The sequence below is a fragment of the Mytilus californianus genome, unplaced genomic scaffold, assembly GCF_021869535.1.
Source record: "Mytilus californianus isolate M0D057914Y unplaced genomic scaffold, xbMytCali1.0.p SCAF_1, whole genome shotgun sequence".
Taxonomy (NCBI): Eukaryota; Metazoa; Mollusca; class Bivalvia; order Mytilida; family Mytilidae; genus Mytilus; species Mytilus californianus.
Window position 1 is genome coordinate 139,367,111 of NW_026262581.1, and position 15,861 is coordinate 139,382,971.

The 15,861-nt window shown below is 31.5% G+C and overlaps 1 protein-coding gene and 1 long non-coding RNA gene across 2 annotated transcripts in view; both read left to right on the forward strand.

Annotated features, from left to right (window-relative positions):
• LOC127737032 (uncharacterized) overlaps positions 1 to 15,861 on the forward strand; it is a 28,872-nt gene that overhangs the window by 450 nt on the left and 12,561 nt on the right. The gene's annotated exons all lie outside the window — the stretch shown is intronic.
• On the forward strand, positions 38 to 15,480 carry LOC127736790 (uncharacterized). Its single transcript, XM_052247395.1, has 9 exons — positions 38 to 4,685; positions 5,587 to 5,660; positions 6,301 to 6,372; positions 7,228 to 7,308; positions 8,297 to 8,365; positions 10,461 to 11,157; positions 11,654 to 11,874; positions 12,620 to 13,396; positions 13,763 to 15,480. The coding sequence occupies exons 1-9, from the start codon at positions 4,286 to 4,288 to the stop codon at positions 14,048 to 14,050; spliced, it is 2,679 nt and encodes an 892-aa protein (XP_052103355.1). The 5' UTR covers positions 38 to 4,285; the 3' UTR covers positions 14,051 to 15,480.

Here is a 15,861-nt window from a genome sequence, read left to right on the forward strand (position 1 = left end):
TTTTTAAGGGACAACCATTTGATATTTGGGGGGGGGGGGGGGGGGTTGACGGATAGAACTATTCATTTTGATCTGTTGCTATGCATGCTTAGTTTTTACTGCAGCAAAGTTTCATTTTTACTTTGTACAATATTTAATTCCTGTATTTTGAGTTGCAGAAAATTAATTTTCCTCCTGCCTTGGGCAAAATAATTTCTTTCAGCTCTTACCAGCCAACCGGGGAGGGAAGGGGGGGGCACCAAAATATCATTTAGCAGAGAGTAGAAATAGAATTTAATAAAGTAAATTTAAAAAAAAATGAAAATAAACTTATTTGATTACCTGATTTAAACAGGTAGCTTGGAAATATACATGTATATAAATGGGTTTTGATTTTCTTATGAAATATATATGTGAATGGGTAGGGATTTTCACATAAATCAATATATGAACGGGAGGTGTTTTTCAAACCCCAACCGGACGTCTGCACCCAAATTTTTAGGTTGAGACCCCCTGTGTACCAACCAGGCCAGGATATGGACAACTTTAGAATTAGTACATTTCCCCATATAATTCTTATGTCACAATGCTTATGTTGTTATATCACAGAAAACACTGATTTTTCAAGGACGTCATATATAATCGTTGTAATTCATTCATAAAAAAAAACAATTTGAGATGTGGTGTATTTATTTTCAAAATGCTATGTATAAATATTCAAAATAAATACATGAAAATATAATAGCATAACAAACAGGGGGTGGGGAGTCTTGGGTCTTATGATATAAGATATTTATAAGTATAAAGCCAAACAATTGGACTGTTTGAAAATAACACAAATATACAATAAACATTACAAATATGTAACATTTACAAAAGTGAAAAATTAATTAAAAAAAATCTAAGTTTGTTTGTTTTTTTTTCTTCTTTAATACTGTTCTTAACCATAGACTACATGTCTCTCCTCAAATTAACATGCAAATTGTTATGTTTAGTGCAGTGAAAAGAAAAATGCTATGAAGGAACATAGGCAAAGAAAATTTGACTTTTGATTTTAAGCCCTTTTTTTTACGGTCAACTGCCACCGACAATATTTATTTATTGTATACATGTACATGCTTTGTACATTTGGCGAGCAGATCGAGTGAAAAAAGATTGTATGATATCATTATTTTGTGTCAGAATTCTTTAAAATATTTTCAAGTGTGACAAGTCAAGTTTATTTATTTTCCATCTTAATACATGTAGGTGCCAGAATATTTATTTCCAAAATCTGCCAGCACCCGGTCCCTTTCAGAATCAATGGTCGTCCCCTTATCACTATTTGAGATTTTGCTACACTTTACCTATTGACATCAATCATGCACACATTGCTTTTTTTTTGTGACGTAAAACATTTTATCTAATATGACAGTAATATTTTTAGATGGAAATACTTTTAAGATCCGTCACTTATCTATTTCCTGTTTGCTGCTTACATATTTCATATTAGAACACCATCTTATTTCTATGAAAAGTAATCACTAACATCTCTGTTAATTCTGTCTTTAACATTGTTTTTTTCAAAGGACATGAACGAAAAGGGACTTGTCTGACATGAAAGTCCATCCATATAAGACCAAAGAAATTGGTAGTTTCTGGGAGTACATGTACATCAAATTTGTGTATGATTAACATACTATCTAACAAAATATTAATTGTACTGTCCACCGCGCGCGAAAGTAGTCAAGAAGACATTATTATTTTTTCAGCGATTGACAGGCTACATGTAATCGTTATAAATGTTAACTTCACGTTTCTTATGCAAGCAAATTTAATAAACAATGATGTTATACCGTTGGGTTTTTTTTTTCACCTTACATAGGGCTTTATTTCTGATCTTATTTCTGTGTACACAATTCTAAATCTACATATTTCACCTTTATCAATATTAGGAAATCCGTTTGGACGATTCCATATACCATTATAATGATGTTTTAGGGGTTTTTAGCTTCAGTGTCGAGTTGGTGTATAGTATTAAGGGTTGTCTGCTAGAAATAAATAATTTTTCTGATAGATTAACTAAATTCAAAACCATTATAAATATAGTTAAATTATATATTTTATTTAACTGAGTAAATTGATCGGAATGTGAATGATACATAGACCTAAAATTCTTATTAGTCTATTCCAGTCATGACATTTGCGCGGGAATTTCATTTCATTGGCATCGTTATTTAATTTTACTTTGGATTATTGTTAGACTGGTTCCCGATCGCAATATTCAGTATGTTACACATATACCAATATAAACGATTTCTTGACGATTGTTTTATAATTTGGAATTCGGATATATCTGTCTCAGATTTTCATTCTGATTTAAATTCTTTAAACCCACATATTCGTTTCACAATTAACAGAAATGTCAACAAAATGCCGTTTTTGGATATTTTAGTACTTATAACGGAAGACAATGAAATTGTCACAGATATCTTTTCTCAAGACACCGGGGCCTCGGTGGCCGAGTGGTCTAAGTAGTTACTACTGTAATCACTAGCCAGTCAACACTGAGGTTGTGAGTTCGAACCCCGCTCGTGCGGGTGCACTCGACTCCAATCTTAATTGACTAGGATTGTCAGTTTTCCTATCGAAGGTCGGTGGTTTTCTCTGGGCGCTCCGGCTTCCTCCACCAATAAAAACTGGCCGCCACAAAATAGCCCAAAAGCGGTGCTTAAAAGTGGCGTTAAAACACCAAAAATCAATCAATCAATCTCAAGACACCGATACACATATGTATTTAAATTTTTACTCAAATCATCCAAAACATGTAAAATTAAATATACCTTTTAATCTAGCGTCAAGAATAATTACCATTACAAGTACAGAACTATTACGCAAATAAAAGATTGAAAAAAAATTAAAAGTGTATTTAAAAAAGCAGCAATATCCGGAACAAGTGATAGATTACAGAATTCAAAAGGCACTGATAAAAGGACCAATCATTACAGAATCACGGCGATCCGAAACAACTGAAGAATCATCAAACAGTTTAGACAAAAGTATCCCGTTTGTCACAACATATAACCCACGAGATTATGATATATTTAGTTTCATGCGACAAATTGAAAATAATTTACACAAAAGTGAAAAAATGGACAAAGTATTACAAAAAAAGAAGATTATCAACAGTAAAAGACAGTCAAAAAGTCTAAAACGATATTTAACATCTTCAAAATTCGACTTTAATGAAACTTTGCCTATTGTTAGAAAATGTACCGATAAACGATGTATGACATGTCCAGATTTAATAGAAGAAAGTTCAATTTATTTCAAAAATGGAAAGCATTTCACAGTTAAACAAAATATGGCTTGTAAAAGTTCAAACGTCATTTATTCTCTCATATGTGCAAATTGTGAGGAATTCTATATTGGAGAGACAAAAACAGAACTGCGGACTAGAATGACTGTACATAGACAGCAAACCAACCATGAAGATTTAAGAGTCATTCTCTGTAAGCATCAAAATCATGTGGAAATGACATGTCACAGAATTGGTTCAAAATTTGTAAAAATGTTCTAATCGTTGAGATATGCCAAAATATACATCAAGTTCCGCATAAAATTTTGTGGTTGCTATGGTAACAGCTTGGACAGTTTTCGGTCCATTTTTGTAAGTCAAAAAGGCTAAAAATATGCAATTACAATTGAATGTGTATGGCCTTTCATAAAATAAAAAGGAAAAATATGTTTGTTGTTATGACTAAGTATGGTTATGACATATTCAAAAAATGCATTAAGAAAAATATATTATTTATTAGTTTTGTCAAGAACTTATCCCCAAAAATTGGCAAATTCCTTGTATATTGGGAGTCCCATTTTACCCTGTTTTGAAAGCTTTGAGAATTTTCAACCCAGATTTTCCAGATATAGCTGAATTTATTTTTAAATAGTTGAACCATTGAAAAAGCAAAATACAAAAAATTGGGAGGGGTATATTTGAAAATTTTGCACAAATCAATTTGTTCGAAACCAAGGTTTTGGAAATAACTGTTTCAAATTTTAATACCAATATACTATTTAAATTGATAAAGCTGCTTTATTTGTCTTGAAATTCTTTACACTGCTTTCTGAAAATTTTTTTTTTTATCAAATCAAGTCAAAAAAGGGTTGAATTTATAAATTGCAATAAAAAAATCCCTTTTAGTTACCTCTGTGTAGCAGGAGTAGCTTCCCCTGAATTACTCTCCAAACAAGATAGTACAAATGTTCTATGTATGTCTGCTGTCAACAAACTTTAATATGATGACAATATATTTTGTAAAGTAGTATGAATTGTACCATGAATTGTGATTTGTTTAACATAAACAAGACTATTTTTGATAATTCTAATTGCTCATCTGAACTATTTAAATTACAATCATTTCATGAATCAGATATTGTAATTATTTTGACTGAAGCCGGTATTTTGCCACACAACTTTAGACAGTCAGAACTTTCCGTATGTTCCACTCATTCTAATCAATTGCTTAAACGAAATGAAGTTCGGAAGAGGAGAGCTCTGTGTATGGTGCCCAGGGTTATAAGTACCCACCCAGATGTAGACCATTCAGAGAAGGGGTCGGGTCGAGCAGCTAGTATTGGAAAAAGAAAAAGCTCTAAATACTTGGCAGAAAGAGACATAGTTGTTATTCAAAAAAACCTTGGTATCATTTTACCTGTTGGAACTCGTAAGTAAATAATATTAAATGAAGTTATTGAGGTTAATGTAATTGAGGATAGGACCATATTTTTTAACCCTCCCCCCTTTTTTTTTTGAAAACCTGTTATTTTTTCTTTCTTTTAATTTTAGTTATTTTTCAGGTTTTTCTGTATTACCTCATTTAGATTTGACAAAACTTTCAGGTCCTGAATGCTCTAAAACTTTGCACTTTACCTTTTTTTATCTGAGAGTCACTGATGTCAGTGATGAGTTTTCTTGTCTCAATTCTCAACTTTGACTTAAAATATTCATTATTCACTGTTGCGCTACATGCATTGTTGAATTACTAGGTTGTTCTGGCACTTGTATGGTATTGTTTGTTTTTTAAATAACAGAAGTATTTATTCTATACATAAAAATAAAAGGAGATGTGGAATGATTGAGTGTCATTGAGACAACTATCAACCAAAGTTCAAATAAAGAAGATGTAAGCAATTATAGTCAACGGTACGGCTTTCAACAATGAGAAAAATTCATGCCCCCATTGTTGGCTATAAGAGGCGCAACATAAAAAATATGAAACAATTCAATCCAAAATACTAATGTATTTAATAAAACAGGCACTTTCAATGTTACACTTGGCATAATGTCATTAAAAATGTAAGCTCTTTTTGCAATAATTCTGTAAAAATTTACATGTGTGCCAATTCAAAACACATGTATTAAAGCTAGTTTTACATGTAAGTTTTCTATGCATTTTAACTATTTGTTGTTTCTGATTCAATGACAATGTTATATTTTTGTATTTATCCTCAGCATAATTGATTATCAATCAATAGTTGATGCAAATGTTATTGAAATTACTATGTACATGAACATTTTTTACTTCATGTACTGTAAAAAAATATTTATTTTTTTCTTTCTTTCAGCTTCCTGTGTATCATGTAAAGTCAAAATCAAAGATATGGATGAGATGCCGTCGTTTGTTGATCAGCATTTGAAGGTATTTATTATTGTTTTTCTTCCAATCTTACATGTATTTTATTTTATTTTATAATCCATATCTCGAATACTCAGTAAGAAGCTATGGTTTGATTGTCAATGAGACAACTCTCCACCAGAGACCTGATGACTTAGAAGTTAACAACTATAGGTCATTGTATGGGCTTCAACAATGAACAAACCCATACCACATAAGTCAGATATAAAAGGCCTTAAAATGAGAAATGTTAATCAATTCAAACAAGAAAACTGATTTATGTTCAAACAATGAACAAAAAACAAATATGATGTACATATATATATACAGTTACCACTGAATTTCAGACTTCTGACTTGGGACAGGCACATTGAGAATGTTCATATTGTATTTTTATTACTTTTATCAACAATTTTAAATCCTCTATTACATATCTGGTGTAAAACATTAGCTATGTCAGGCATCACTTAAAATATTTCCTGTCAGTTATTTTCAAAACAGTAATTAAAAGAATACTTTTACTGCAGTTACACATGAAGGTTAAATGTATAAATGGGCTGTTTGTTTATTAGATTATGAAAGCAGTTTAAAGGAAAAAGTTTGTTCATTAATTTAGAAGATTATATTATTATGTATATATAATTAATTAATACATTTTTTGAAGATGCAGGATTCTGAATTTGAAGACAGGATACCTGTTATAGAAGATACCATGTCTAGAAGAATGCAACAGCAGGTAATAAAAGAATTAAGTGTAAAAAATGTTTTAAAATTTTAAATTTGTAAGTAAACAAGAATTTTTGAAGATTGGAGTTATGTCCCTTTTCATGGTGATGTTTGCAATTTATTATGATTTATGTGACTGCCATAAGTTATTGGTAATTGTTGAAGATTCTTATAATGTCATAGTTGTGGTCTATTATCAGTTAGTTTTCCTTGTGATATCAATTGTTTTAGTTACATTATTAAAAACAAATGTATAATTCCCGGCATCACATACTATTTTGAAGGGCAAAAGGAGTATTAACCTTAAAGTTTCAAGAGGCAAACAATCAAAGACTGTTGCCATCTAAAGACATTACATTAACATCTGTACACATGAAAATATATATAAAGATATAGTCTGCATTTAATTATTTGGATGATTGATTGTTAGTTGCATCCAGTGACAAATAGTTCATGCATGTTCAGAACGGGCATTGAATTGAACCTTACACAGCAGAATGATATATGTACATAATTTGTGGTATTTGTGTAAGCAAAAACAATAATAACTAATGACAACAGGTGAAGAATAAGAAATTATAAGTCTGTCAACATTTGTGTTGTAATTGTTCATCTGATCAGATTAACAATTTCATGTCATTACCACAGTAAAAAATTGATTAACTTCAGTTGATATGAATTTAACCACAATGATCAATGTTAAAAAAAAAAAAAAAGTTGAAATTTTAACTCCCTTTGTTGCAAGAGAATTATTGTTTCTTATAAGAATAGTAGATTAAAATATAGAACTTTAAAAACAGTTGTGATATATGTCGGTAACGTCACTGTAAGCAATTTGTATGTATCATGCATTTATTTATTCCAGGTGACTGAACTTTCACAGAAAAGAGACCACACAAGTTCAGAAGATTTTCATTATTACCTTAGAGAAAATAAACCAAAAATTGTAAGTTTTGTTTCCTACCCAAATTTTAGGGTGCTTGGATGGCCTATCAAGTCTGATGAATAATTTTCTAGAAATTGGAAAGTAATGAAGAAAATTTGATTTGGGCATCCTAATTAACGGACTAACATTTGGCTAGCACTTTGCTCATTCACAGATAGAACAACACTGTTTTTTGTCTCGCCTGTGATGAAAATTGCAGTACACGAGACATAAGGAAAACTGTGCGGTGCTTTCAGTCTGTCATGATTCAGCATCTGCTTGAAAAAATACAATTGTGTTTTTGTGATGTGAATTTTTTACTTATTATGAGTAATAGGATAACTATATGTGGTTAGTGAGTTCCTTGCAACAACAACATGTCGATTAGTTCACCTGACCATGACCTCATTTCATGGATTATTAATCAAAGTTCAAGTTATGTGATTAGGTGATATTCTTTGTATAGAAGCAGTAGGTCAACTATGTGTGGTGTATAAAATAATGATAAAGGGTACATGTCAGTCTGGCAAGCTACATCTTACCTTGACCTTATGTTCATGATTGGTCATTGTTAAGTTTTTCGAATACTATAAGCAGTAGGTAAACCATATTTGGTGTATGGAATGATTGTAAGGTTCTTATATATATGTCAGGCAGGTATCAACTGACTTATAATGACCTCATTTTCATGGTTCAGTGGTCAATGTTAATATTTTTGTGTGTTTGTCTGGGATGTTTTTTTCAATAAGCAACAGGTCACTAATATTTTGTATACAGAACTATTGTATTATGTATTTCTAATACTTAAACCTATATCTTGAAGACTTTCAAAATTAAATCTTTGGTGCGTAAAGCAGTGTGTTTTCAAGGAACATAACTCTACTACTTACTTGTTTTGTTTTTATAAAGAGAGATAGCACCACTGCTTATCATGAATTGAAATAAAACATGCCCACTGACCAAATGTTAAATCAATATTTTTTGTTTTATTTTTCAATGCTCTTTACAGGTCCTTCATGATGTCATTGATATTGAAAGTACAGACCATATCAACTTCTCTCAAAGTTTAGAGTCACATGTAAGTAGAGTTGGTAGCTTCTTAATTAAGTCTCCCAAACGAAGTTTGGGAAGACTTATTGTTTTTGCTCAGTTCTTATTATTATTCTTCTTCTTCTTCTTCTTCTTCCGCCGCTTTTAAATTTGAACTTGTCCACACCCGTTCTCCAAAACCACTTGTCAGATTAACCTACGGTTTCACAATATGTTAGACTAACATGTCTAGTGGTGCAATCAGGGTTTTGTTTGTGCAATGGGGTTTATAAAGGGGTACTTTGAGGGGCAAAAAGAAAAGAGGGTTTAACTATAGAACCCTATCAGATTTTATTTTTTTAAATTTTCAAATGATTATAAATTGAAAACCGTTTGTGATAGACACAATCTTTTTAATTGAAAATGTTCTAAATGATAAAGCCCATTAAATGAAATACAGGGTTAGTCCCAAGGGGTCACCCCACCCCCTGCCATTTAAGAAAGTTCTAATACCTTGTAAGTGGTCAAGATCACCACCCCTAAACCATATATATTCTGGTTTGTCATGATAAAACACATGAAATGAAATACAGGGTTAGTCCCCAGGGGTCATCCGACCCCCTGCCATTTGAGAAAGTTCTAATATCTTGTAAATGGTCGAGATCCCCACCCCTAAACCATATATATTCTGGTTTGTCATGATAAAGTACATCAAATGAAATACAGGGTTAGTCCCCAGGGGTCACCCCCACCCCATGCCATTTAAGAAAGTTCTAATATCTTGTAAGTGGTCAAAATCCCCACCCCTAAACCATATATATTCTGGTTTGTCAAGCGAAGATGGTTTGAATGATATACAGGGTTAGTCCCCAGGGGTCATCCCGACCCCATGCCATTTGAGAAAGTTCTAATATCTTGTAAATGGTCGAGATCCCCACCCCTAAACCATATATATTCTGGTTTGTCACGATAAAGTACATCAAATGAAATACAGGGTTAGTCCCCAGGGGTCACCCCCACCCCATGCCATTTAAGAAAGTTCTAATATCTTGTAAGTGGTCAAGATCCCCACCCCTAAACCATATATATATTCTGGTTTGTCAAGCGAAGATGGTTTGAATGATATACAGGGTTAGTCCCCAGGGGTCATCCCGACCCCCTGCCATTTGAGAAAGTTCTAATATCTTGTAAATGGTCGAGATCCCCACCCCTAAACCATATATATTCCTGTTCGTCATGTCTTGAACATTTGAATGATGTATACTGTCAGTCCCCAGGGGTTCCCTCCACCCCCAATGTTCTAATATCTTGTAAATGGTTGAGATCCCCACCCCTAAACCATATATATTTCTGTTCGTCATGTCTCAAACATTTGAATGACGTATAGGGTCAGTCCCCCCACCCCCAATGTTCTAGTATCTTGTAAATGGTCGAGATCCCCACCCCTAAACCATATATATTCTGGTTTGTCATGTCAAGATGATTTGAATGATATACAGGGTTAGTCCCCAGGCATCACTCATGCATATAACTTTACTGGACCAAACCAATTTTCACTGTCAGGCAACCCTGGAAATTATGAATTATTGGCGCTTCGTTTGGGAGACTTCGTAACAGCATCCTGTTACAATCATTTCTTGTTTTATATATTCCTACATCATCATATATAAATATGTATGCATCTTTTATAATACAACCATGCAAATAAGTGATAAAAAATGGTGCAGGTCTGTCATCTTCCATGTTGTCATAATCATTTGGATAATGCATTTACTTGGGATGCTAATGCTAATAAAGTTTTATGTTATACAAAAGTAGGATTAGAATATAATGCAACAAGCTATGATTCGAAGTTGTTAAAAAAATATTGATATTTTCAATAACATGTTAAAATTATTGCAAAATATATTTTAAAATTACACCGAATGAACACTGAACACCATTTTTCTTATACATTATTTACACATGTAATATATAAATTAAGGACTTTCACTCAGTCAATGTGTTATATATGGACCTGTTAGATTATATTGATTCGGTCAATATAATCTGAACAGGTCCATATATAATGTATTGACCTTGTCAAAAGTCCATAATTGATAAATATTAGACTATACATTTTCATATACACTTTCTAATTTTAGGAATCTCCCTTCAGTAGTCAGCAAACTTATTTGCAAACAGATAGTCTCACTAAGCTTAATGATTTTTTAAAGACCAAAGGAATTCAGCCATTAGTTTTACCACAACATGCCTGGGGAACATATAGTCAGAAAACAAAGAAATCATTTGTACATAAACTGTTTTCATGTTTCACTGCTGTCACTGAAACAATGTTTCCAAATGAAAGTGATGAAATTCTTAAAGAAATTCTGAAGGCTTCTGAAGTGATTGATAAGGAAACTGATGTGAATTCTGATGTTGAGTTATGTCAAGCTTTGGTTGAATCTTACAAAGTTACAGATTCCTGGCAAGTGAGAAGACAGATTCTATCAGTTATTTGTCAAAAACTGAGTTTTAAAAACACATGTGAACTTATAGATGGTTTGACAGAATACCGATATTATACAGCTAAAAAACATGCAAGTGTACAAGGTTGTGCATTACCACCAGAACAGGGCAACAAAGGCAGACAGAGAATGGATCCATCCAAGTTGGATAATTTCTTGGATTTTATCACATCGTCTCATATTATAAAGGATCTTCCTTTCGGAGAGAGGAAACTGAAGCTAGCTGATGGAAGATCAGTTGATACACCAAATGTTATCCGATGCATGGCACCAGCAGCAATTATTGACCAGTTTAAGCAGTACTGTAGTGAGAATGAAGTAACGCCATTAGGTAAAAAATTACAAAAGAAGCCAAAGTTGTGTCAAAACTTTGAACAAAAATACTCCTATGAATAGAATTATTACAAATTTGTTATCACATGCATACACTAAACCAACGTCCAAAATGAACCCTATAAAATCTTTTATATAATCACTTAATCAATTAAAAACACTTTTACATTGAAGAGAGTTTTTTTTGTTTAAATAAGTGCAGTCAAATGAACATTTATTGCATACAGAATCAAACAGAGCGTTGTAAAAATGTAGTTTAAATGTCTCTTATCATGTTTATAAAAAAAGCTGTTATATGATACAATGTTGCAAAATATTTATTTTTAAAAACCAACTAGGGTTTGTTCCTTATATCACTAAAAGTATTTTGATAAAGTTTACCTGCATTGCATACATAAAGTTTCATATCAGAGGTCAGTGGCAAACATTACATTTATCACATCCTTTACGATCATTTCAAAGAAATTAATTTTAGTGAAATTATTTTTGTATAGGAGATAGTACCATGTTCAAAATTCTGTCTGAATGTGCTGCAACAGTGAGGAAATCCTTGGAAGGTCTGGACTATTACATTGCTGAGGGCGTTAGGGCTTTTCAGGACATACAGATATTTTTAGAGGAACTGAGACGAACTGGAGATTTATCAGCAGAAGTATTCAAGCGCCATATGGATGTCCTTCTTGAGTGCAAAAGATACCTGAAAACTGATTACAAGGTAATTTCAGTGTTTTAATTAAAATATCAAGATTTGATAATTAAACACTGCAATTTTGAATGTTCTATAGGGTTCTGTTTTCTTTTTTATTTCAAGTATTTTATTCACATATATATCAAACTGAATTTAAATTCAAGCCTTTTCATAGAAATTAGAAATAACTTGATATATAGCCTATTTATATTTTCTGTCCAATTTAAATGTACTGCAAATTCATTATTATTTGTTGGATACCAATTTTCTTGGATTTGTGGGAACAGGCAAAACACCAATTGTTGTGTAAGGAAGAGTAAAGTATTTGTTTAGGGTAGTTTGTTTTAACTTGAAACTAAAGTTTATTATACATGAATGTATGTTTCAGTATTTGATATTCAGTTGTATTAGCATTATAGTAAAACAAGGGATATTTTATCCATCCATGATACAAAATCAGTACATGCACAGCAAAAAAGCGCACAAAAAGCAAGGAAACACGCTCACATTGTCGTTCTTTATCTCAGTCACAATGAGGCCTTAAACACGGAGCAAAAACAAATCTAGCCTCACGGCAAGTTTGAGCACATCTCATTTCCATGGAGATGTTTAGCCTTGTACCTTCAGTCATGGTTTATTGACTTTGAATATTTGCATAAATTACAAGTATTGCTATTCAAATAATTTCATCTTTTGCATTTGCATTAAATAATAAAAAGGCAATACTTATCTCTGTGTTTATTTACTTAAAAAGGGTTCTTTGATATTACAGGTTCATATATCTAGTCAGTCTACAGTACCAGACCACTGCAAAGTATTTGCATTATCAGATCATAAAGACCAGAATTTCAATTCAAAATGTTTGCCAGAACATGACAGTGTTTGCCAGAATTGTGAACAAATCAGCGAGTTTCTTAGTTCTGTCCAACATTTGATTGAAGAAGAAACTATAGATGATCAAGATATATACAGATACAAAATCAATCAGGCAGTCATCAGCATCAACAGCTGGAAGCAACACATTGTAAGATCTCGAAATCTAGATGGTGCAAAATCTAAACTGTTAGAAAATATGTCAGCTTCAGAGGTGTTCATAGTATTTGATTGGGCAATGAAATATCTACCCAGAAGGTACCGAGAGGATCAAAGCAACTGGTTTGCCAAGAGGGGTATTAATTGGCACATTAGTATAGTATTTCACAAAACAGAAAATGATTTAGAAAGTCTTGGATTTGTCCACATATTTCAAAATCAAATATCGCAGGATTCCCGTACTACCAGTGCTGTCATCTTAGACACTATCAGAAGTGTGAAGGAAAAGTATCCACAGATAGATGGATTGCATTTATGGTCTGACAATGCAGGATGTTATAAAAGCACTGAAACAATCAGTGCACTGTTCCATAGCGGAGAAGTTACCTCATATAACTTTTGTGAAGCACAGGATGGTAAAGGTGCTTGTGATCGCACTGCTGCTACACTAAAGTCTGGAATAAGACGTTTCCTTAACCAGGGTCATGATGTTGTGACTGCATCACAAATGAAGAAAGTAGGTCATATTGTGTTTTATATGAAATTAAGAAAATGTTGTATGATTGCCAATGGGAAAACTCTACACTAGAGACCAAAAGACAAAGAAGTTAACAACAATAGGTCACTCTATGGCCTTCAACAAGAAGCAAAACCCAAATCACATATAGTTAGCTTTAAAGGGCCCTAAATGATAAATGTTAAATTAGTCTAATAAGAAAATGAAGGGCCTGATTTATGTACACAAAAAAATCAAAATGAGAAAAAAATAAAAGTTGAAGCAGTTAGTCTTTACGTTGAAAAATTAAATAAATCCCATTTTAATTTGAATAACATAGAAATTGCCTCAACAACATCACTATCTGTTTCTCCCAATGTATTGCAGATGGGCTGGTCTTTGAAGGAAGGAAGAAAAAATGTGAGATTTAATGATAAGCAAAAGCAATTCCTTATTGACAAATTTAACAACGGAATAGTATGTGGTCACAAAGAAGATCCTGAAAATGTATCAGAAGCAATGAAATTTTCTACAAACCCAGATGGAAGTAAAATGCTTAGAATGGAGGAATTTCTTACCCCTCAACAGATAATGAGCTTTTTTTCACGGCATGCAAGAAAAAGTGATGCTGCAAGGGAGCTGGTTATTTCGGAACTACAGCAAAGTTTCCAATAACAATCTTAATTAACATTTACTATGGCTGTTTCATTATGCAAAATATGCAAAATATCTGATTTTTGGTTTGTAGAAAATAGATGATCCTAACAAGCAGTTGTACAATTATAATAAATATCTGCAAATACTTTGAAAAGAAATAAGTTATGCCCACAATAATTGTAACCAAACATTATCATGATTAGCATTAGCTATTGAAACTTGCTTAGAAATAAGATAATTATCCATGCCTTCACAAATTTATAGTTGCAAAATTTACAATATGTAACAAAGAACACTTCTTCTTGATGACAAAATATTCAAGGTTAACTTAACTCAAGGAATTTATTTTTTAATTCATATTCTGCATAATACACATGTAATAATTTCAAATTCAAATGACAATTGTCAAACTTTTGGAATATATGATTCAAAATTATTGAAAAATATTGATTTGAATGTAAGCTTCAACAATCAATCATTGATGTAGTTATTATTACTCCCATTATTAACCTTAATTAAATCTATTGTCTTGGTTTTTTTTCTTAAAAGAAAAACATTGTATAATATGCGTTATATCTTTTTAATTTATTGAATTAACAATTTGCATGTATAGAATTTTATGATCTTTACAAAAATTGTGTGAACCAAACCATCAACCCTACTGCCAAAAAATTATAAATGAACAACAAATTTCTTCATGATTTAATCGAGTTAGGGTGTTGCCTTTGATATTCTTCAACAACATAATTATAATACAGTCATATCAAATTTGTTTCATACAAACTATTAATCTAAGAATAATTATAAAACCAATCCAATTCATAATTTTTGTTTTATGGATGGAAATATTTGTTTCTTATTTTATTATAAATAAAGTTGTAACTACTGCTGTAAATGAGATTTGAAGAATTGAAAAATTATGTTTTTAAATCTAAACTACAAGTTCTTAATGTTACTATGTTGAATTAAAGCCTAGAATACTGTTTGGTTGGTATGCAATATTGGAGAAAGGTCATTGGCCAATAGCGTATCTTTAAAACAGTAGGCTTTTCATTAATGAAAATTAATAATAAAGAATTTTCAGATTGGCAGATTGCAATTTGAGAATAAAAGGCAATTTTTTGAAAGCTTAATATTAAGTTTGATATTCACCATTCAATTTCAATCAATTTCCAACCCCTTGCATTTACAATATATGTCTGTTTGGTTAATTAGAAAATGTAAGGAAAAGGTCGAAAGATTAAGGTCATTTGAAGGATAAAATCACCATTTTTCATATTTATATTTAATTATTATTGACTTATTGAAGCATTCAATGTGTGTTTATTATTTTATTTTCATTTCTTGAACAAAGATGATCATTTGATATGAAAAAATTACAAAATTGACCTGTATATGTTTGGAAATGTATTTAAGGATTAAAAAAAAAAAAAAAAAAAAATCAAAAATGACCTTTTTTCAATCAAAATTTAAAAAAAAACAAAAAATATACCCTCTGGGATATTTTTGTCAAGAATGCACCAGATGCAATATTACAAAGTGTATATATCAGTTTATGCCACAAAATCCGGAATAAAAATTTTTTAAACCATAAAGATGAGTTTTTTTGTGAATTTTTGCTAATCATGATTTCTGTAAAAACCTCAGATTTTTAAATTGAAAATTTTTATATAAGTTGAAACAATTTTCCAAACATTCAAATGTTATTTTGTAACATTTATATATGTTATTGAATAGAAAAAGAAACAATGGCAATATGTTTTCAGATTTTGTTGCAATAAAAGTGGTAAAAACATGAAAATATTGACTTTTCATTGAGCATATTTGAC

Bases quoted from the DNA above. Each gene is read 5' to 3' on its own strand.
- LOC127736790 (XM_052247395.1), top strand. From the start codon at position 4,286: ATGAATTGTACCATGAATTGTGATTTGTTTAACATAAACAAGACTATT. The intron at 6,373-7,227 runs GTAATAAAAGAA...TATTTATTCCAG, and splicing joins CTAGAAGAATGCAACAGCAG to GTGACTGAACTTTCACAGAA. The intron at 11,158-11,653 runs GTAAAAAATTAC...ATTTTTGTATAG, and splicing joins GAATGAAGTAACGCCATTAG to GAGATAGTACCATGTTCAAA.